Source organism: Tripterygium wilfordii, chromosome 8 (assembly GCF_013401445.1).
Source record: "Tripterygium wilfordii isolate XIE 37 chromosome 8, ASM1340144v1, whole genome shotgun sequence".
NCBI classification, from domain to species: Eukaryota; Viridiplantae; Streptophyta; class Magnoliopsida; order Celastrales; family Celastraceae; genus Tripterygium; species Tripterygium wilfordii.
Window position 1 is genome coordinate 616,320 of NC_052239.1, and position 20,220 is coordinate 636,539.

Genomic DNA, 20,220 nt, shown 5'->3' on the forward strand with positions numbered 1-20,220 from the left:
TAATGGGCCTTTGTTTAACAAAGATCGAACGGACGGCAAGTGAGAGATTATGGTTGTGATGATTTACTAATATGATCTTTTACGTAATCGATCCCCTTTTGAAGCTCGGCACGTCTGAAAGCACAGGAGAACGTTCTTTTGCTGAAGTAATGCTCGAGACCCTCAAAATATGATTCTAATTATACCCTATTGAAGTATTGAATGTTAAGTGGACCTCACATAAACACAATAGATAACTACTTACCATATTTTGCTGCATATAAGGAGCATGACAAAATTGATATATAACGTTGTGAAAGCAATTTAAGAGAGAGATGACAAAGAAATGTCGAATAGAAACCGGGAATTAGGCTCAATACATTACCTTTGACCGAGTCTGATGGGAGCGAGGAACCAATAGCTAAGCACCACACAAGAAATATAATGGCGATCGCTACAGGCTACTATAATACCCCCAGAAACAAACTCTTATGCACCTAATGTCTGTGAACAACTCATCATATGATATGAGTAGTGGCTGAAAAATATGCTTTTCTAGGTACTTGATGCATGCTTACATCCTCAGCGATTCCCATAATGATATGCAGTGAAGTAAAACCAACACTAGAACAAATTCAATACTTCACCTCACATTCTAACACCAGCTTTTATAATTTCTGAGGAGGAGGATACCTGTGAATCAAATCCAAGCTAAAATCCCAGAGCTTTCTTGCCAAATTATTGTCTTTAGCTTGTGAGCTTGCTTCAGCAATGTTACAGTCTGCAAAATATTGGCCACTAATCCCCTTAACTTGCGGATGAAGTGCAACATAGCATGTTGTTGCTGCTCCCTATAATCAGTAGACTGCCTTAACATTAAAAATCTAATTCAGGTAGAGAGAAGTGTGTGTGTGAGTTGATACTTGGTACTTGAAATGACTGAATTACCTGCTGCACATTTTTTATCACGTATTTACCGAGAAGATTGATGAGACCTGCATAAATGGAAGTTCAAAAGATGAATATATAAAACCCACAACAGTCCTCAAATTCAACATATGGGAAGAAGAAATTAAGAAGATACAAAACTCGGCTTTTCAGACCAGACCAGACCAGACCAGACCATGGCATTTACACAAAAATAAAATCCTATAACGAACTTTTACTTGGGTGTTCAAATATGGGTTTTTTAGATCCTTATATTGCTACATTTACATTCAACTTTTGACTTCTCAATGGTCTCTTTTGCTTCATATATTGATATCCATTTCAAACAAGTATTTATATCTACGCATTTTCATCATTCCACATAGCCATAAAAAATGCTTCAGCAGTCTGCACACCACATAGAAATGATAGGAAATTAGTATGCTGCTTTCTCGGACATGATTCAATTCGCATGAGATTATAAGGCTGTCTTAAGCATTAGTATAGTTTATCTTCATGAATTATGCATCTTGTAAACAGAATTTCAGGGGAAGGGAGGCAGCCGGTTGATGGCGGCACTGAAATTTTCACAATTGACCGAAAATACAGATCATATTAGAGTACAAGTTAGTTTCCCAAGTAAATTTGTGATGTACATGTCTGTTAGTCAAAAGGGTAAAGAAGACAAAAAAAAATAAGTGCACTAAGTACCAATTCACATGCAAAAAAAAATTAAAAAAATTCTTATATCCAGACATAAATATAAGAGACCCCCAGAATTATTGTGAAATCACCATACATAAAAGCACATGAAACCTGGATAAGTGAAGAGCACGAAATAGAATCAGAAGTTACCACTAACAAAGCTGTGATGACGGAACAGATTGGTGGCAATTGCTCCTGGGTGAACTGAATTTGCTGTAATCTCAAGCCCATCTTCCTGTCTCACAAATAATCTATGAAGGGAAATACCAAAAAAATATTGTTTTCGTACAGAGAAGTTGTGCTGCGGTTTTGAAACGCAATGCTTACATATCTATAAGGTAATTTTACCTCTTTGAAAAAAGGCCAATAAACCCTGTTGGTCATATCGATGAAATAACAAGGACAATGAATCTATAACTTTACACATTCCACCAACCACCCCCTTTCATATGAGCCATTTCATTGACATTGAAAAAGAACATATCTAGGAAAAGCTAATCTTATTTTCTTTTACTTGTTGCACAAGGCCCATTACTTAAGTGCTTAAGCTAATTTGGAACAGAGTTTTTTGGTTGAGATAAAGAGTGTTCCATGTAGCCAATGGTATCTTGAAAGAAAATGAGAGAATAGATAGAAAGGAGATTTAGGATTATAAAAATAACTACAAATGTGTTCCATCCAATAGTTTTCATACCTTCAGACGTCGTGCAAGTTCATTAGCATGCAAGACATTTGCAAGCTTTGACTGACCATATGCAGATAGGCTATTGTACCTGTACATCAGCAAGCCTGCATGTGTCAGGGCTTTATATACAGCTAGTGAACATTAGACACACAATAACTTGTCATCAGTTTAAAGTGTTTTTAAGTTCAGTAAGAAAAATGCAGGGTATTAATTGCTTGCTGAGTTCAGTTCACAAGATGACTAGAGAGAAATCCCCAATAAATGCATTGCACATAAGAAGACTGAACTACATCAACCTAACCAAAATTTAGAAGTCACAAGCAAAGTAGAGCAGCTAGCTTGAGGGTTGATACTATTTGTCGAGGCATTGCACTACTGTGAACATAATCTTTTTTAAATAGAATAGCTTAGATTTAATAAACTGTCTTTTACGACAGATGGAAGGTTCAACTTAATTGAACACAGAAGACCGCTTAGAGTGACAAGTTAGGATAGTGTTACCCTGACTGATCATTAATTTTATCAAAACGAATTCCTTCCCGATATGAAAATTTGTGACGCCGTGATGAGACATTTACAATCCTTCCTTCTTTACCCGTTATCTGTGCAGTTTCTTTCATATTTTCCAACAATAAGTTTGTCAAAAGAAAATGACCTGCAAAAGCACTTTAGCCATGAATATTTATGAGCCCCAAAAAAGGCCATCTTCAGGACATCAATTCACCATAAAAATATGGCCTCAATTATTTTAGTTGATTCTTAGGGAATTATCAAGGAAGTGTGTCAATGCATCATGGCTCGGAAAAGTACACTGAGATTTTGAAACAATTCAAAGATTTAAACAATCATCAGTGCCTGGTCAAAGCAACAAGGTCCGTCATCCTGGAGTAATAAGAGCTGCAATTTCCTATTACCATTTCCCTTATACATTATACACCACTCCGAAAAAAAAAGTGTTACCTATATGGTTTGTCGCAAATTGTAGTTCTATGTTGTCCTTGGAAAACATGAATGGTGTAGCCATGACTCCTGCATTGTTACTTAAATCCATACTTCTTTCAGTTTTAAGCTTCATTACTAAAATATTACCAAGCAAATATATAAAAGGAACTACAAATAAGCAGGATTACAAGAACAATGTGTGGGAAGTACATGGAAGAGTAGCAAAACATGTTTACTAAATTACTTACATGAGGATGTTAAGTTGAAGACCTGTGGACTTGAAATCTGATGCAAACTTCTTCACTGAGTCCATTGAACTTAGATCCAACTCCATCGCATGAAGTTTCGCATAGGGATTTTCCTTCATTATTGTTTCTCTGACCTCTCCACCAGCTGTCATATTCCTGACAGCCATTACAACATGGACACCGCGTAGTGCGAGAACTCGAGCAGTTTCAGTGCCAATACCACTTGATACACCTACAGCGTGTGCAGGGTAACTAGTTCATCAATTGTTCTGAAAGAGAGATTTCACGAACAAGAAATCTCGATGACGAAGATTGGGGAAAAAAAAGAAAAAAGAAGAGAACAAACTTTCGTTCTTTAGTGATTTATCTTTCCATGAGAGATTGAGAATTACCTGTAACAATGGCAGTGAGACCATTCCCGTCAATTCCTTCTGTAACTTCCTCGGCTGTGGAAGAAGCTGAGAAACCAGATGGCGCTTTCGAGCTGAACAGCCACATCCCTCTCTACTCTACAATTTTAGTCACGCAGCAATCAGAGATCGTTCCAAAGCAGTTCAAACGAAATAAGGCCACAATCTGGGCCGCTTCCCTCCCTTGTACGAGCCCATTTAAATTGGGCCAAGTGTTTCCTATAGATTGGGCTTGCTTATTATTGTTTTCTTATGGGCTATAGGCAACAGATGAGCCGGTTCCCTCCCTTGTACGAGCCCATTTTAATTGGGCCATATGTTTCCTTTAGATTGGGCTTTCCTATTATGGATTTTTAAAAAATTTTAAGAGTTATATTTACATTTTCATCAGTTTTACAAATAGTCATATATTTTTTATTTGAAACAAAAATTAAATATGCTTAAACGGCCCAAAATTATCTTACATTTTTCATTTTTATTTCGGATAAAAAAATACAATGTTAATTCGTCTGCCGAACACATCTATAATTTTTATAAAAAAAAAGAACAAAATTTTTTTTTGATGCCTCAAAAGTCCTTTACAGCAGGCCCCGAAAATGAATGACCTAAAAATAGACTTTGGGAAAATCTGACAAACTAATTCTATTACATAGAATTAAGAAAACTAAGACAAATACACCTCAATGATCAATCTTCTATGACACCTTCAATTAAAAATAAAATAAAATCTGCAGAACCTTTCTTCATATTTCTGACAGAAGACCCGCTGGATAAAACTGGAACCTCTGCTGAGAATATAATAGACTGTCAAACTGTGCACATTGTATAATCAAACCAATCCATCTTTATTGCATTCTTATTGGTCGATGATTCTCCGTTTCGGAATATACTTTACCTTCACGCTCTTTTCAGGCTTTGTTCTGGATTTGACTTTTGTAGGCCCTGCACCAGAAGAATCAATAGCCCCACCATTATTCAATCCGTTCTCTACATTGCCAAGAACACTGTGTCCGTTAATATCTGACGATTCGGACACTGCTACTTCACAATAATTTTGAACCTCAGTACATCCTGAAGGCCCAAAATCAGGATGCAGTATCAATTTCACATGATCAGCTGCGATAGCCTCCTTCCACCCTACATGACATTTGCATTCAATAGTTGTGTTTTAGAAGATTAGCCCGTCGTACCGTGAGTATAGGAGAAAGGAATTGAAAATACTAATACATGTAAGGAAACTGGACTCACTCTTTGCAAGAAAGTCTTTTGCGTCCTGGCTTGAGAACTGCAAGCTTCCTGAAAACAAACCCGCTGCACGTGGGGCAGAACCGTTCCCTACTTCAACATGACTGTCATCCATGGGACTTGATCTTAGACAGTCTACGGCAGACGGTGACTGATTCTCAACCTTTTCAGCAAGGGTATCTGCTTCAGATTCTATTCCACGATTTTCTACTAGAATGGCACCTTTCGTTCCATTTCGGCTGACAGGCCTCCAGAGCTTTACAATTGACTTATTTGTGCTAACTTGAGCAGATTCCGATTTAGCTGGTTTCTCTTGAACATTGCTCTTCTTTTGCATTTGATCATCTGTAAGGCAATCATCTAAAACTTCAGCAGCTCTGTTACCTTCGTGATGGCTACAATTTCCAAGGGTGACTGGTATGGAGCCAATCAACAGTTCATGGTTCCCATTCTGGTCTGACCTATTTGCCACTTCTTTTTGCACTCTAGACAAGCTTTCCCCTACATTTTCTGGTTTAGGCTTTCGGCTCCAAACTTTATTTCCACTGAAAATTGAAGCAGCCCTCCAATCCCTTTGAGTTCCATGCTTCTGCATGGCCCCAAGCTTCTGTGCATGAGATTTCTGACTCGCATGGAAACCATTGGGCACATGACTCCATCGAGATTTTTGTGGGACCTGCCAACGAGATAATATCATATGTCTAGGAAAACCACCTTGCCTTGTCCGTCGTTCAACGTTCTGACCAGTAACTAGGATATCAAATCCAACCGTCTCATGCTCAATATCCTCATATGTGTTTGTATTTGGGGAAAGTTCAGGCGAAGAAGGAATGTTATATGGCACTGAATCTGGGTTCTGCGTATCAGAATCAGATGCAGCCAAAGAGCTGCATGTTTCTGCTCGAGGCTCAGCTTCATGTGTATTGTCAATACTCTCCTTATCCTCATTTTCCTCTAGTTTTTGCTCCTTTGTTTTCTGTTCCTTCTGCCTAAGCTTTTTCCGCCTTTTCCTTTCCAAAAGCTCAGCTTGCCTAAATAAATTAGGGAAACAACATAAATGAATGACTAAGTTGTATTTTATACACTAATCAGATTATTGAGAAACTAAAAATTGAGGGGCAAAAAAGGTGCTTGCTAGTAGAGGAAACTTCAAGAGCCCCAAGAAACTTCCAAAATAGAATTAGAAGGCAGAACTGCATGGTCACGCGACTCACGCAATCAACAGGATCAGTATCAGCTCTCGTCCCAAAATATTGAGTGTAAGTTAAGAGAAGTAGTCATTTCTCTCGCAATCTGCCCATATACTTGCAAATTTCAGACGTTCCCCAATGTCAGCCATCAAACATTGATTTTAGGAGAAACAACATCTAATTCTTCTATGATTTTGCATTAATCTAAATTCACTACAATGCAATTCACAAGCTCATTCAGTCATTTCAACTACTTCAAAAAAATATCAGAGCTTCTTTAGCTTTAAACCAGATATCTAGCAGAAATGCAACTCCAATATCAAACATCTTGGAGGAAAGTACAAGTGTTTTTAAAATTTCTTTACCTTTCCCCCAAAGATCGGATTACATCAATCCTTTTGGATAATATACAACCCACGATTTAAATCGGTCAGCCATAGCCACTTATTGATTGTCTTCCAAAAACAAAAAAATAATAATAGTAAAAGAAATTAAAAAATGGGAAAGAATGGCAAACTAAATGTGCACTACAACACCAAATAAGAATGTGAAATGGTTTACCAGGGAAAACAGAAGGTGCATTTTACCTTCTTTGAGCTGCTTCTTCCTCCTCCACAAGTAATTTCTGGCACCTCAAAGCTTCAGCATCCTTGTCAGCAAGCCACGCCCTAACCTGAGTAGAAGAACAAAGCCAATCATCTCTACAATCCAACCTTCACTACCCACCCCTTTGTTGTGGTGAGTTGGGGGTTGGGGGGAATTTGAAAGAAGAGGATAAATCAGGAAGATTATAAGAAAATTAATGCCTACTTGGCACTATTTTGTATACACCCCTAAGTGCCATAGTTGCTGACCATACAACCCTAAGTGAGTATAGAAATATTTTTGAGCTAGGATTTAGACAACTATAATGAGCCAAAACTAAAAGCACCAATGGTGAAAGAAAAGAACATGTACCAATTTCTGTTCCACCAAAAAGCTTGTGCATGCAACTAAGTTCTTTGGTTCAAGAGCAATCTTTCCAGCTTCTCCATCAAAAATATATCTTTGCATTAACACAGCAGTCCCACATAAAAAAGTATTTTCACTAGCATCATCAAGTATACTGAATAGCTCCTGTGAAGTCAATGGAAACCTGGAAGGTCTCGCTTGGATAATATCCTGCAAAGAATTCATATATACAAAATCAAACTCATACTCAATATATAGGATCCTAAAAGAATCTAGACGAAAAACTTTATGAACAAGAAAGAAGGATGTTTCCTCACCAAAATAGAAGAACCGGCTCTCAAACAAACTTGTGGCAGAGAAGAGAATCCTGGTTTCCTTATCAGTGTTGTTAACGACTTAATAATAGAAGACCCATGAACTTCCTGAAATGCATCCACAATGATACAAAAACAGGCAAAGTAAGCAGGGGGAAGTGATATTTGTTACATTCAAAAGAAACAATCCTTTTAAATTCCTAGAAACAAGTTCAATTCCGAAAACAGCCTCTCCACATATTATGTGGGGCTAAGGTTTGTGTAAATCATGTATGTCCTTGAACCCGCCCACTGTGGAAGTCTTATGCGCAGGAGTTGTTTACCCTTTTTTTGTTACCTAATAGAAACCATTCTGATAACCTCAAAGACTACAATGAATCACAACCTAATAACAAAGACAATTCTCTAAATAAATACTATTCCAAATATTTAACATAGATTTCCAACCTAACATAAGGGCAACTTTACTTAACCAGGCTCATAACCTTAATAAAAAAATGAGTTGGCACCTAAATCATTCAATTAAAATTTTAAATGTGATAGTACCCACACTATTTTAGCGAGAATTACATGACAAAATTCATCTCTGCTTATTGCAATAGCATAACTAAAGGGAAAAGGAGGACACAATAACTTCAATACAAGAATCTGGCAAAGAGAACATCCTAACGAAGTCAACTATCGTAAAAGTGAAGTTTCTAATTAAATCAAAATCATTATTGAAATATCTTAATTATCTCTACAATTTAAGGAATAAAGATAAATGGGTCTAAAGGCACAAATACCTTACCTCCAATGCCACATTCTTAAAAGATACAATTTCCTTTTCCTCGTCCAAAGAAAGCTGCATGAAACGAGACATATGAGCAAGCAAAAGGTAGAAAGGCTCTCACCCAAGAAAATGTAGTGAAAGATAAAGTACCTTATCCCAAAATGCTCTCAATAGACCCCTATTTTTGGCAGAATCCTACAGAATGTAAGAGGATATCTTTTAGGAGATTCTTAGCATAAAAGAATGAAAAGCAGCCATTGAAACAACCAGTTCAAAGACAAACCGAGATAAACAAAAAAAGAAAATGCAACTGGCTGACATCTGACAATGACGAAACAGCAGAAACCATATTTTTTAGTAACTTATGTAAAAGACACCCAGACAAATGCAAGCTGGCAAGGGAACCTTATCAAGCTTTTTCAATCGATGTTGCACACGTATATGTCTCCTATAGTTAATTGGCGAACAAAATTCACGAGAACACTTGTCACACTTCTGCGTCTGAATCTTCAAAGGAGTAAGCAAAGGCCAACCTGGTAACTCTGCCAGGAGTAAGATAGAAATGAATTCAAAAGGCATGTCTTGCTTACAAGGTTAGCTAGTAAAAAAAACCATATACACCAAACTGGACATATATTTTTCAGTCCCAGTCATTGATCTTAGCAGTGGCCTTACCAAAGGAAGCAAAACCCCGGGGAACTCATTACCACGTATGTTTAGAGTTGCAATAAGGCCACTGCTTGGGATGTTTTGATCAGATTCCTTAAGCCATTAACCTCAGATGCATATGAAATTAAAACCATTGCAATTCACTAGAAAAAGCTCATTCCCTTCTATAAAAGATTAATTCCTTGAAACAGAAGCATAGCGTTTAATACCTTGCTGATCTAAGGCATTGAGCAATTGGACCCACTGGACTTGGCTGTCTCCAGCCCTTGAGAAAGAAATAAAAGGCTCCTTTCCAACCGCTTGTCTGATAAAAGTGTCTAGGGAATCATTTCCCTCCTCTGACCTCATCACATCAGTAGCATTTGGGGCTTTGAGTTTTGCAATTGACATTTTATGCATGCAGAAAGCCAACTAACCCAGAAGTTGCAGCTGTTAGGGGGGGGAAGTACATTGACACACGAAACAAGCACAACAAAAAACCATTAGGAAAATTCTATAAGCTATCAATTTAATAACTTCATAATCATACCAGTTTATTTGAATGAATCAATAGAGCTACAGTATGCTTTCTAACCAGATATAAAAACATGAATGTAAATTACGGTATACGAGTATCGATATTCTGGCTAAGAAACATACGTCTCATTCAGGATATTTCACATTAAAACATCTTTATCTGCAACGGATCATCAAACATAACTTCACATATTCACTGAACAAATTTTTAGAACCCAAAATTTGAAGCCAATTCTGAGCAGATCCCCACCATCATTACCCAAGATTGTCAGTCTGCTGCAGAGCTCACACATAGATATGTACACATAATTACATTTCACTCTATGAAGAGATCTTGTGCCTGATGTTACATGAGGTTGACATGACACATGGATATATGTACATAACTTCATTTCACTCTATGAAGAGATCTTGTTCCTAATGCTAAACATGAATTTAAACATAACAGAACTTTTTGATAATCTCTGAAACACATCATGACAAGAGTAACCAAATACTAGACAATAGAAAACCATTTTTTTCATTGCAAAACAATTGACAAGAATTTAGAATTCAGAGCTCCCATAAGTAATCCTAAATATAAAATTAGTCATATAAAAATTAAGATTTAAGAGGTTTCATTAAGCAACCCTAAAGTGAATTCTCTCTTCAACAACACAGAAAAACGCCAACAATTCAAAACAACTTTATGTGTGCTCAGTTATGGATGATTAAATATACGCCAAAAAAGGAGAGTTAAAAGAACCAATTGAAAGAAGTGTAACATAAACAAAGCTGGTACGCGTTGGCAGAGCGTGATCTGAGATCAATAAATGATAAACACAGTAAATACAGAGAGAAAAGGAAAAATAGAAGAGACTGGAAGGAGTGATCGGTCGACGTACCAGTGAAGAAGTGCGAAAGAGATCAGTGAGGGGAGAGAAGGAATCTACAGCGATCAAGTGATTTCGGAGTTACGGAGCGAGAGATTGGGGATTGTTTGGCGGGAGCGAAAATCGGCGAGAAAATACGAGAAAGAGATCGGGCGATATAAGTCGAGAGGGTGAAGTATATAGAAAAGTTAGACTCCGGTCCGAGGAGGAGCGAATTGTAATGGCAAAATATACAGAATTGGAACCCTCTTGGCTCCTTCTTTGATGGAAAAGCAGTAAAAATTGAAAAATAAAAAGAAAATCTTAATTAATGTGGGTTGGCCTCTCTTCACTCAATTTTATATCATTTGGACCTATGTGCACTAATTATTGGGTCTAGTAACTTCGTGGGCTTGGACCAAAATTGGGCTTCTAGTCATGTTTTGAAGAAGACAAGCTGAATAGCTGATTCTCTGATAGGCTAGTCGCCTAGTCCTCTATTCAATATATAGCCCACAAGCCTCAAATAAATCTTGGATTCATGGGTCCAGACTCCAGACTCATCAATTGATTCAACTCCAAAGGTCAAGTTTCCATGTTGGTCATCTTTGAAAAAGAAGGCCTGGGTTGACAAGTAATAAAATGTGCCAATGAGCAACAACTACTTTATGAATCACTTATTCACTTGAGTGATGATTTAGGAGTGAATCTCTTTCATCTTGTTATTCACTTGAGTGACGATTTAGGAATGAATCTCTTTCATCTTGAGTGATGGTTTAGAAGTGAATCTTTTGAGGTCAAATTGTATGGACTCGGAAGATATTGCAATTCGGTGGTATTGGTATTAAATTCGATTCTTATTGGGAGCAATATCCTTGGACTCGAAAGATATTAAGTTTGAATACCCTTGAACTAGGAAGATATTGAGTTCGTTCTCACTGGGATTAATAGTACTATTGTGCTTGTGATTGGTGTTGACCCAATTTACTGTCATCATGTGAAAAACTCCTATGCGTGCATATCTGACGGTCCAAATTTAGGCCCATATCAAATGTCGAAAGGGTCCAAACTCGATTTAATTGATTTATTTTTAATGTTGTTAGCAAGGAAGGAAAGAAAATAAAATCATGAAACTTATAAAAATGATAGTATCACATAAAATTTTCTCAAGAAATAATCTCCTCACAAAGTTGGTAGAATCCAAATCGAAGGTGGCAAGGGCTTCGAGCGTTGATCGTACAAATATCTTGAAATGCTTCCATCCTCCAAATTAAAGCTACCCACTTCAGAAGACTCTAAATAATATATTCTAACAAGATAACTGACATTATTATCAATGAAGTAAATAGAATTCGGCTTACAACCAGGAAAATCAGAGGCCGGAACACATACCGATTCATTCTCACCCACAAATACTGCATCATTCCCCAAACTCTGCATCTCAACCCACTTTCCCTTGCCATATGCACTCCAATGTAGTAAAAGCATATAAACCTTAAATTCTCTAGTTTTATACCTGTAATTATGATCATAACCGTGATCCTCGATGATTCTTCGAATCATCATCAACTTTCCTTCTGATGATTTCACAAGATATACTGATCTAAGCCAACGAGGTATCGCGGTCCGACGTCTGGCTACAATCTCCCGACAGTTTTTATTGTCAGCATCAACACATACCAGTCTCCCATATATATCTACTGCGAGCAGCATGTCATTGTAATAAATAACGTCTTGAAAGAGGTCTAAGGTTTTGTCTATCGAAGTCCAGGTTTTACTCCCTGATTTCAGGATCTCCAATGCCCTGTTCACGCCGGATATCGCGACCACGTCGTAATTAATGTTGTCGGAACTACTCAGAGAAGGATTGTTAGATAATACTACTCTGGAGACATCAAATTCATGCATGTAACCGGTTTTCCATGACTCCATGATTGGTGGAAGACGTCTTGTCTGATTCAAGAAGGGATTTCTGAGAGTGATGATCATGTTTCTATCGACAGAAGCCAACCAACCATGGGAAGAACCACAATACCTTCGGCTATTATCCTTCAATGGCAGTTGGAGATCGTATATCTTACCATTCATAACGTTGTACAGACTTCGTTCATATGTTCGATGATGTTTAGAAGGGATCAACAACAATGGAGGTTGTCTGTTAGATAATTTCATGAGCCGATGTCTTTGCTGCTTGGCTACGGAGGACCAGTGCTTGCAAACTACACTGAATCTAGCGTAATCGAAGATTGAGACCAAGTTGTCAAGAATGGAATTAAGGATTTCGTCAGGAAGCCATGACCAGTCACTTTCTGGAGAATCCATCGCAAGAGATTAGGGTTTCATCAAACTCTGTGGTCTTCACTTATATATAAGGGAATCCTTTTCTTGAATCGCAAGTAAATTTGGGCCCTTGAATTTGGGCATTCTAGACTTGGGCTCGTCTTTTATGTGACCTAGTGGAGACATGATTTTTGATAACTACATCATGGACGATGGAGTTTGCTATAGAAATTATCCTTCCTATCTTTAACTTCGGTTAATTATCTAAAAAAATTTGGGTCTAAGAAAAATTCTTTTAAGAGAAGGAATCATGGGCCAACAGCCAACTCAATCAATATAAATAAAACCATAAAAAAAAAAATTATATAAAGTTCGTAAAAATCACATAAGCAAGTACTCCATTTTATTTGGTTTTTTTTGGTGGATCTAAATATCTAAAAATTACTTGTAAAGTATCCGCATAGAATTTTCCCTTATTCAATCTAGCAACTTTGTGGGCTTGGACCAAATTGGGCTTTATTTGATCTTTCTAATAATGTTTTGAACAAAACATACTATAATTTAATCCAATGATTTGAGAGAGTATGCACACATGACAGTATGGTAAGTATAGTGTTCTTATGATGATGAGAGACTTTTCAATGAGTTCAAGTAGATAAGGGTTTAGTTCCCAGTGCACTTGGGATTCAAGAAAAGGGCCGGAGTCCCTTATATAAGTTAAAAATTAACCACAGCGTTTGATGAAACCCTAGTCTGTCTCTTGCGATGGATTCTTCAGAAAGAGACTGGTCATGGCTTCTTGAAGAAATCTTGAATTCCATTCTTGACAACTTGGTCTCAGTCTTCGATCATGCCAGATTCAGTCTGGTTTGCAAGCATTGGTCGTCCGTCGCAAAGCAGTACCGAAGACGTCAGTTCATGAAATTATTGAACAGACAACTTCCATTGTTGTTAATCCCTTCTAAACACAATCAGAGATACGAACGAAACTTATACAGCGTCACAGATGATAAAATTTATGATTTGCACCTGCCATTGAAGGATAATAGTCGAAGGTATTGTGGTTCTTCCCATGGTTGGTTGGCTACTGTCGATAAAAACATGATCATCACTCTCAGAAATCCCTTCTTGAATCAGACAAGACTTCTTCCACCAATCATGGAGTCATGGAAAACCAGTTACATGCATGAATTTGATGTCTCCAGAGTAGTATTATACAACAATCCTTCTCTGAGTACTTCCGACAATATCAATTACAACGTCGTCGCGATATCCGGTGTGAACAGGACATTGGAGATCCTCAAATCAGGGAGTGAAACCTGGACTTACGTAGACAAAACATTAGATTTCTTTCAAGACATTGTTTATTACAATGACATGCTGCTGGCAGTAGATTTATTTGGAAGACTTGTATGTATTGATGCTGAGAATAGTAACTGTTTGGTGATTGTAGCCAGAGAGGAGACCATGATAACTCATCTGTCTCGTTGCCTTGGATCATCAGTATACCTTGTGAAATCATCAGAAGGAAAGTTGATGATGATTCGAAGAATCATGAAGGAAGTTGGTGCTTATAAGTATATAACTCAAAGATTTAGGGTTTATCAGCTTTTACAGTCGAGTAAATATGGCAAGGGAGAGTGGGTTGAGATGAAGAGTATGGGGGACGATGCAGTATTTGTGGGTGACAATGAAACAGTATGTGTTCCGGCAGCTGATTTTCCTGGTTGTAAGCCAAACTCTATTTACTTCATTGGTAATAATGTCAAATATTGTGGTAGAATGTATTATTTTCAGCCTTATGAAGTGGGTAGCTTTAATTTGGAGGATGGAAGCATTTCAAGACATTATTTGTATGATCAATGCACGAAGCCCTTGCCACCTTCAATTTGGATTGTACCAACATTGAGAGGAGATCAATTATAGCTTCTTTTTTTTTTTTTTATCACTTTTGTAAGTTTCATGATTTTATTTTCTTATACATACATATGGTTTTTTCTTTTTCTTCTCCACTTACCATTAAGCTTTTTTTTAACCGAGTTTAGGTCTTTTGGACATCTGATATAGTCCAAACAATATTTGGGGATGATACATTATTTTAAACGAATTACGGACCCCCAAATCCCTTTTACTAGTAGTTTCAAAACTCGTTTCGACTCCCCTTCTACTAAAACTAGTTTCGGCTCCCCCTCCCTCTATCCTTCTACTATGAGAATGCTACAGAGATACTTCACCGACTTAGATGGAAGGACTAGATCCCCTAGGGTTCATGATCATGATCTCCTATCCGATCTCGAATGTCTTCGCGACTCCCACCGCATACTCCAATCGAGATGAGGAAAACCTAATTCTCCTCCAACACCAAGGAGACGAAGCAATAGAATGGAGTGAAAAAACTAGCCAAAGAGATCGATGAAATCTCTTGCGAAAGAGATTCTCTCCGTGGTCAAATCAATGCACACTAAGTCTATGGTAAGGAAAATGAGGATGAATACAGAATTATCATGCACTTTTCATGCTGCATTTTATTTTTATTTCGGACACAAAAATATCGTTGGACTCGTAAAACCGATCAAGACACAAATATTTTTTTTTTCAAATTTTAAAAAAATATTTTGAACCCTAAAAATTATGACTTTATTTTATGACCTCATTTTAGAATCTCATAAAAGAATTTCGACATACGTAACTTATAAGTAACATTGCGGTCAGCACACATTGCAGCTCTTCCTACATGTACCATAATAATCAGGGGAACCTATCATATACACAGGGTTCCTTTGGCATTCTCCTATGGCAGCCCACTGGAAGCAATTGTCATCTTCATCGATGCAATCACTGCCATCTGATTCAACCGAGACCTCATCAATGGCTCTAACAAAATACGACATAACGGCATACCACATATCACCATCAAGGACAGGGCATCTAGCATGAGAGCTACCGGTATCAGGAGACGCATTGAGATGGCGAGTGAAGAAGAGGATTGCATTCCCCTTGATGGGTCTCAGGATATTATTAGTCTTTGTACAACCTGACCAAATCTTGTTCTTCGGCTGCAATAGTATGAACTGAGGGTGATGAGTATAGGTACGTTAGGAGAATAAAAGGGATATGAGACGTTTACGTTTCACCGCTCACCTCTGAATAGCGGAACAGAATTTCACCACCTCGAGAGACATTTGAGAGATATAAAACAACTGTTGCCAGCAAAGGTTCACTCAATTTTAACATGGATTTATTACCATAGTAATCAAAGTTCTGTTCAGCCTTCTCAAGACCATAATGCATAACCTGTAGAGGTTTGCCATTCCCTGGCTGGCAGTAATTATCAGGTTATTAAAGAGAAACTACTATGCATACAACGAATGGCCAAGAGACAGGGAAGATACCTTTGGGAATGAAAGTCCATGCTGAAATTCTTTCCCGAATCCTTGTGACCATTTCATCCTAGAAACACAGTAGCATCAATGTGAATAGCTGACAAATTCCAAGTAGTGTGACAATGCATTATTTTAGAATGAATTATCAGAGGACTTTAAGGGGAATGCTAGTAAAGTTCTAAGTTCTAACTCAGTCCACATTTAGAAGTTTGTTAGAGTACCAAATCAATACAAGATGGCCAAACAGGATAGAGGTCAAGATAATGGATGCTGACTATAAACTATTTAAGGAAACAGTGACAACACCGTGTTAAATGCAAACCTCAGAGAATCAGAAATGCCAAATAACTGTAATTCTGATATTTAATTTAAAACATAAGAAAATTTATCAAACTGGCACCCATTCAATCTCTAACCTCGAGAATAAAAAGGACAAATAACACTGGAGTTGAAAGCATAGAACACGATTCAGAAAAGGGAGGAATCTAATGCAATATCTAGTGGCAAGCAATGATAGATAATACAGCACAATGTAGTCCGCATTTCTACAAATTTGTATGTACCCTAATGCACAGGATATGTAAAAGATAGACCATAAAAGTAAGGAAAACATCAGAGCTCACCTCTTCATCTAAAGGGGTTTCCGAACTAGAAAAACTGCCATTCATCCCAATGCTTCTTGAACCATCACCATCTCCCGAAGTTGCTTCTTTCAAACCCCGTGCCTAAGGTCAACATCAGTGATTAAAACTAGTTTCACAAACAGTCAATAGAGTTGAAGCAATAGACAATAATTTACCAATGAAATTAGGTGATGACACTCCTCATCCGACAGAAAACCTTCATACAAGAACACCCTAATGCAAGAAAATACATCCATTTTGATTAGTAAGCCCCAGATAGTCTGATGGCACGCAGTATCATCTTAGGTAAAATGCACTAATCTTAAGAAATCTTGTATAATTTCAGAAAACTTCCCTGGTTTTTTTCACAAATGACAACCCCTTGACTTAACATAGTAGCCTTACATGCATTATCTACCATAAGAATGAATGAGCATCTAATTTATTGAAGTACCTGACCTTGGTTGCCAAGAGAGTTGGACAACTCGTGATGGGTCAACTCTGTTGTTACGGATTGAAAGCCCCAATTGTGTGATAGGGTCATAGTTTAACTCTTTATCCCTTAATTCCTTTCGGCTACTGACAAAACATAGTGAAGCCTATTCGTTATGAAAGAACAAGGCAAAATAGCGTTGAAGACAACCCTCCGGCCCTCCCCTCAGCAAATGAGGGGCATTATTCCAAAATTCAGCAACTCAGAGTAATGCAAAAGTCAAAAACTGGAAGATTACAGTACAAACTAAAAGGAAATACGCCAATGTGCATTTCACACATAAAATCATATAGATACACGAAACTGGAAAGGAAAAAATTTCTTTGCCACCCAAAACAAAAAACACCCATGAAGGAGAATCACAGCTCTGAATTATACACGATGAAATCTTCAATCCCAAACAAGGAATTGCTAAAAGTACAATATACCTAAAAAGGAAAACAATGTCTCCCAAAGTTAATGAAACAAAGATTAAAGTTAGTGAATCGATGACAATGAATCTACATCAGAACGAAAACAATAATGTAGAAAAACCCAGATCGAGAAAATTACCAAACCCATACGAGTACATTATATCATAAATTTAAGAATGATGTGTAGATTAAATGTCTGCTACCATCTATTACAATGAATAAAGCACGAGTGCAACGAGGAAATTAGGAAGAGTTCCACCTACCTTTCAGTTGAAGAGAGCAAAAATGGGCTCGTAAACGCCAATAAAAGAAGAAAGAGATGAGAAGCCATCAGTTAGAGACCCTAGCGATGGCGATCGTTGGGAGATCAATCAAACCCAACTGAATTTTCCTGCCAAAACAGAGAAGTATTTTTCCCAACCTTTTTTGAGCTTGGTGCTTAGGAGAGCCGGCGAAGCATGAATGCTCATGCTGCTTCATTTCTTGGAGCGATGGTTGTGAAATAAAAACTATTTTTAGGAAATTTATAGACTTATCTTTTGATTTATTGATTTATTCACTCACATAATGTTGGTGAAGAAACGACGGCGCTCTGTTGGGGGACATCAGATAAAGAAACGACGTCGTTATCGATTTTACTTGACATGACCGAAGTACCCTTGTCTTTTTTTCTTTTTCCATCATATGCTTTCTATATATATTCAAAACCCTAATTTCTCTCTCAATTCACGGACGCGCTGGTGGACTGGTCATCGCTGCTCGCACTCGCTCAAGGTGAATCCTAACTCTTATGTTACGTATTTTTTTTCCCTGTTTGAATGCGATGAGGAGATTGCTTCTGCGATCTGATCGAGTGGTTCTTCTTTTGTATGTATTGTAGTAGCCCTAGTTTATATATTGTGACTAAGGTTTTCTATCAGATATTAAGTCCGTTAGTTAGCATTTGTCTTGTATTTGTAGCTTGTGAACGCATACATAGGCTGTTTTTATGCGATGTCTCGAATGCAGACTAGCTCTTCGTCCACAGTGATGCTTAAGCTGTTTCGTTGTTAGAAATTACTGACCCCAGTTTTGTGAAACGATTTTGAATGTGTTATGAGAATTTGAAATGTGATTATACCAGAATTTTTTTGATTTACATTTGTATGTACTGTTTGGTGTCTACTTTAATGAAGGAAAAATGGGTCAAGCTAGAATCGTCCATTAGGAGCCTTGAATTGATTGATAGCAGTTGGACTTATTATGGTTCTTTGGCATTTTAAATCTGATTTCCTTTTGATGGATTCATTCTATGATCTGAACTAAGATGTACTAATTTGGCATTATTTAATTAGGTGATGGCTCCTAAACAGCCAAATACTGGCCTATTTGTGGGGTTGAACAAAGGCCACGTTGTGACCAAGAAAGAATTGGCTGCCCGTCCTTCAGATCGCAAAGGAGTAAGTTGATTCCTTAGCAAGCTGTTGATAGGATACTTCATTGGGTTTATATATTTGTTGTTTATTTTATACTGATTGACATCAGATATTGAAAGAATTATTTAACTTTATTACAATTTGCCTATATGTTAGTTGTAAAAAATATCTATAAAATGCTATCATGAAGCATACGAAACTTTAGTGGTGGTGCCTTCACTCTTGTTTACCCCGTGTTTTTAGCTGTGGATGAGCGGTCTATGTATTTTTTTGCTTGAATTGTGTTGCTAAGTGATTATTCTTTACCCCTGTGGTCTAGTGGTAAAGGTGGTTGCCCTGAATTTACTGGATGTAGGTTTCATCCTCCCACCCCTTGGGGAAAAAAGGGCTTTGGTTTGGTTAGAACAAGTTGCTGATAAGGCATTGGCCTCTCTTCTTTCTTTCTTACAGAAAACCAGCAAAAGGGTCCATTTTGTGAGGAGCTTAATCAGGGAAGTTGCTGGTTTTGCGCCATATGAGAAGAGGATAACTGAGCTTCTGAAGGTTGGCAAGGATAAGCGTGCTTTAAAGGTAGCTAAAAGAAAGTTGGGCACCCACAAGAGGGCAAAAAAGAAGAGAGAAGAGATGTCCAATGTTCTCCGCAAGATGAGGTAATTTCTTGGAGATTTAGGTTTTGTTCTGTCATATTCAACAAGGATGATCTTTGCTTGAATCTAAACTCTTACCAAATCATTATCTTGACATGACCAAGAATTCAGCATTTAACATTTCTGTGGTGAAATGAATATGCAGGGCTGCTGGAGGAGGTGAGAAGAAGAAGTAAAACACACTGTAGCCTAATTGAATTGCTGGGGACTAGATCCTTAATATTGCACTTAGAAGCTTGAATTATTTGGAGCTTATGTAGCTTCATCTGTTTTTTGTTTGAGACTGAATTAATCTTACCAACGGTGTTTTGTTTTGAATTGAAGATTAGAATTGCTTAATCAAGTGTCAAGTGATGTCTTTACTTGCATTTAGTTTGTAGACTCAGCCATAATTACCCAACATCCCTTGATCCTTGAATTTTAATGAACTTGTTAATTTTTAGGTCAAGTACTTGTCAAATACTTCGAGAGATTTAGATATCAGGTACTTGGACGTTACTTGGAAAGTGTAAGACAATCCAAGTATCTGAGAAGTATCGGAGATTTACATGTATTTGGAAAG

At 37.5% G+C, this 20,220-nt stretch overlaps 6 protein-coding genes across 12 annotated transcripts; 2 read left to right on the forward strand and 4 right to left on the reverse strand.

Annotated features, from left to right (window-relative positions):
- Positions 1 to 326: 326 nt before the first annotated feature.
- Positions 327 to 4,040, reverse strand: LOC120003468 (short-chain dehydrogenase TIC 32, chloroplastic-like). Of its 5 annotated transcripts, none has more exons than XM_038852472.1 (8): positions 3,879 to 4,040; positions 3,487 to 3,718; positions 3,257 to 3,336; positions 2,798 to 2,951; positions 2,306 to 2,384; positions 1,762 to 1,846; positions 928 to 974; positions 327 to 760 (listed from the first exon to the last, which is right to left on the reverse strand). In XM_038852472.1, exons 1-8 carry the CDS (start codon positions 3,982 to 3,984, stop codon positions 680 to 682), a joined length of 864 nt encoding a protein of 287 aa, XP_038708400.1. In that variant the 5' UTR covers positions 3,985 to 4,040; the 3' UTR covers positions 327 to 679. The 5 variants fall into 5 exon arrangements, with proteins under 5 accessions (XP_038708400.1, XP_038708399.1, XP_038708402.1 ...); XM_038852471.1 differs by having other exon boundaries at positions 327 to 830; XM_038852474.1 differs by having other exon boundaries at positions 327 to 830; positions 3,487 to 3,755; positions 3,879 to 4,032.
- Positions 4,041 to 4,400: 360 nt separating this feature from the next.
- Positions 4,401 to 10,675, reverse strand: LOC120004265. Of its 2 annotated transcripts, XM_038853557.1 has the most exons (11): positions 10,438 to 10,675; positions 10,299 to 10,352; positions 9,247 to 9,466; positions 8,774 to 8,910; positions 8,519 to 8,563; positions 8,387 to 8,440; positions 7,600 to 7,704; positions 7,289 to 7,492; positions 6,919 to 7,004; positions 5,145 to 6,172; positions 4,401 to 5,033 (listed from the first exon to the last, which is right to left on the reverse strand). In XM_038853557.1, the coding sequence occupies exons 3-11, from the start codon at positions 9,434 to 9,436 to the stop codon at positions 4,753 to 4,755; spliced, it is 2,130 nt and encodes a 709-aa protein (XP_038709485.1). In that variant the 5' UTR covers positions 9,437 to 9,466; positions 10,299 to 10,352; positions 10,438 to 10,675; the 3' UTR covers positions 4,401 to 4,752. The 2 variants fall into 2 exon arrangements, with proteins under 2 accessions (XP_038709485.1, XP_038709484.1); XM_038853556.1 differs by lacking the exon at positions 10,299 to 10,352.
- A 911-nt stretch (positions 10,676 to 11,586) lies between these two features.
- Positions 11,587 to 12,726, reverse strand: LOC120004174 (F-box protein At2g26160-like). Its single transcript, XM_038853447.1, has one exon. The coding sequence runs from the start codon at positions 12,724 to 12,726 to the stop codon at positions 11,587 to 11,589; it is 1,140 nt and encodes a 379-aa protein (XP_038709375.1).
- Positions 12,727 to 13,449: 723 nt separating this feature from the next.
- Positions 13,450 to 14,610, forward strand: LOC120004175 (F-box protein At2g26160-like). The gene has a single exon (XM_038853448.1). It carries the CDS (start codon positions 13,450 to 13,452, stop codon positions 14,608 to 14,610), a length of 1,161 nt encoding a protein of 386 aa, XP_038709376.1.
- Positions 14,611 to 15,297: 687 nt separating this feature from the next.
- LOC120003974 (probable prolyl 4-hydroxylase 12) lies at positions 15,298 to 18,111 on the reverse strand. Of its 2 annotated transcripts, XM_038853152.1 has the most exons (7): positions 17,860 to 18,111; positions 17,150 to 17,269; positions 16,867 to 16,924; positions 16,691 to 16,792; positions 16,077 to 16,134; positions 15,826 to 15,998; positions 15,298 to 15,740 (listed from the first exon to the last, which is right to left on the reverse strand). In XM_038853152.1, the coding sequence occupies exons 1-7, from the start codon at positions 17,925 to 17,927 to the stop codon at positions 15,393 to 15,395; spliced, it is 927 nt and encodes a 308-aa protein (XP_038709080.1). In that variant the 5' UTR covers positions 17,928 to 18,111; the 3' UTR covers positions 15,298 to 15,392. The 2 variants fall into 2 exon arrangements, with proteins under 2 accessions (XP_038709080.1, XP_038709081.1); XM_038853153.1 differs by lacking the exon at positions 17,150 to 17,269.
- Positions 18,112 to 18,240: 129 nt separating this feature from the next.
- LOC120003975 (60S ribosomal protein L36-2-like) lies at positions 18,241 to 20,026 on the forward strand. Its single transcript, XM_038853155.1, has 4 exons — positions 18,241 to 18,370; positions 18,931 to 19,035; positions 19,462 to 19,661; positions 19,804 to 20,026. Exons 1-4 carry the CDS (start codon positions 18,281 to 18,283, stop codon positions 19,832 to 19,834), a joined length of 426 nt encoding a protein of 141 aa, XP_038709083.1. The 5' UTR covers positions 18,241 to 18,280; the 3' UTR covers positions 19,835 to 20,026.
- Positions 20,027 to 20,220: the final 194 nt, after the last annotated feature.